We start from the raw sequence: 2,135 nt of genomic DNA, 5'->3' as shown, positions 1-2,135 counted from the left end.
AATAGGTATCTAAACTTTAACTCTAATTTTTATATTTTTATTGTGTGAGTACAATGATAAGCTACAAGAGAATATCAACTTTAACGTTTCCATTAAAAATACTATTTAAATTAATATTAAACTTATACAATAAGTGTTATCTAAAGAATCAAACTAAGAAACTGTCTAAAATTTATCTTAATACTATCTGTCTACATATATAGTGAATATTTTATAAATTAAATTTATGTACTGATTGAAGAGATAGCAAATGCGATGGATTCAAAAATTTAAAATAAGATTTCTTAAAAATTTAAAAAAAATTAAAATTAGCTACTAACATATTATTATATAAAAGAGGTAGAAAATTGTTTAGGATCACTCGCAATACTCGCAATAGCAGGCGTAAATGTGAAACAAAATGAATTAGGATAAATGCGTGGTGCATAATTATGCCGATGCGCCGGGCGCAGGGTTTAAGCTTTGAGCGGGAGATGGGGCATCGGGAGGTGGGCGGAGGAGTTAGGCCAAAGTATTAGCGGAGGAGGCCGACGCGTTTCCCGCGCCGCGGCCAATGCCCGGTTCCGTTTACTTCGTGATATGGTCCCCAGTTTCCCAGGAATCACCTGCACAATGTAACCGTTGCATATCACGGCTCTGGCTCTAACAGGTGGACCCCACCAACGTGTGGGCCCCACACGTCAGTGTAACGGCGAGTCTCGGTGTATGCTTTGGCTCTGACTTTGACTTTCGGGGGCCGCGCAGGATGTGGCTTTTAATGCTTTTTTATTATTATTAAGTTATTATTATATTATTATTATTATTAAAAGAGTTTAGAGATGGAGAATAAAAAAATTTATTTAGAGGGCTACAATAGAATTCCAAACGAATTCTTTAGGTCAGTACGCACGGCACTTTATTATTATTATTATTAATTATTAAAGATTAAAGAATCTGAGCCCTCACGATCACAATATATTATTGCGAACATAAATTACAAATGAGTGCATTGTGGATCCAACCATGTGGGGTGCTTATTATTATTATTATTATTATTATTATTATTATTATTATTAGACATTGCGTTTCTTTTACATCTTAGAAATCTTTTGCAGATGAGTAGAAAAGAATATTTAGTGGGACAGATGTATACATGCGATTTAGATAAACTTTTTCGTAAATAAACAGTGAGATCATCTTGTGCATGTATAAATTTGCAAATCAATTTGGGTCCTAATTCAACCCAACCCACGATCAGGGCTGATTTGGGCCGTGGATTTAGACTCTGTCCCTACCTCGGCGCACCCTTCTCGAACTCTCTAGTCTCACTATTTGTCTCACACGTGTCCACTCTTTCCACGTGGCACCTCCACGTGGCCTATCACCCGCGGTAACGTGGCACTCTCTAAGCCCCTCCAACACCCTATATAACTAACTAACGAACTTCGTCGGAAGGAAAATTCCAAGAGTAGCTAAATCTAAAGGGAAAAAAAAAGTTAAAAAAAAAATAATTAGAAAAAAATGTCAGGGGCGCAGGGAGCGCAGCCGAAGGGGTCGGCGACAGCGACGACGTACGAGTCGGTGGAGGGCGGGGAGAACCGGACGAGGACGGCGGCGCGGTCGACGGCGGACGAGGGCGGGATTCAGGTGAAGAAAATTGAGGACAAGGCGGAGGACGCCGCGGGGAAAGGCGGGCCCGTGTTCGGCGCCGGCAAGGAGGACGGCAAGCCCGACCTCGGCGTCACCGGAACCGGCGCCGGGTGATCGACAACTCAGTATCTAATTAAAATGTTTTGCGAGATATGAGAATATTAATAAGAGAGAAAAGGGTTGCTGTAAATTACTGAATGAGTTTTATTAGATATGTCGTATCGTCAGCGGACTATAAAATTTTTTGGTTTTAGATTCAGTTTGTTTATTTAAAATTAGTTTGTATTAAATCAAATTGAAAAGGGAGTACCTTATAATTTAAAAAAAAAAAATCAAAGAAAATGATGTTAGTATGATATTAGTTTCGAAATATTAAGAAAATTTTGAGCAGTGGGAGAAATAAAATGCTAGGACTTGTGCTGGGCCCTGAAAAATAGATGTTTTTCATGGGTTCTTTTTTTTTATGTAATTATTAAAAGTGACAAATTTAATTTTTGCTTCTCTAG

The 2,135-nt window shown here is 38.5% G+C and overlaps 1 protein-coding gene across 1 annotated transcript; it reads left to right on the top strand.

Annotated features, from left to right (window-relative positions):
* Window positions 1,460-1,853, top strand: LOC109722607. Its single transcript, XM_020250702.1, has one exon. It carries the CDS (start codon window positions 1,501-1,503, stop codon window positions 1,741-1,743), a length of 243 nt encoding a protein of 80 aa, XP_020106291.1. The 5' UTR covers window positions 1,460-1,500; the 3' UTR covers window positions 1,744-1,853.

The sequence above is a fragment of the Ananas comosus genome, linkage group 16, assembly GCF_001540865.1.
Source record: "Ananas comosus cultivar F153 linkage group 16, ASM154086v1, whole genome shotgun sequence".
Classification (NCBI taxonomy): domain Eukaryota; kingdom Viridiplantae; phylum Streptophyta; class Magnoliopsida; order Poales; family Bromeliaceae; genus Ananas; species Ananas comosus.
The sequence above is the reverse complement of the archived record's forward strand: the minus strand, read 5'-3'. Positions and strand labels throughout refer to the sequence as shown.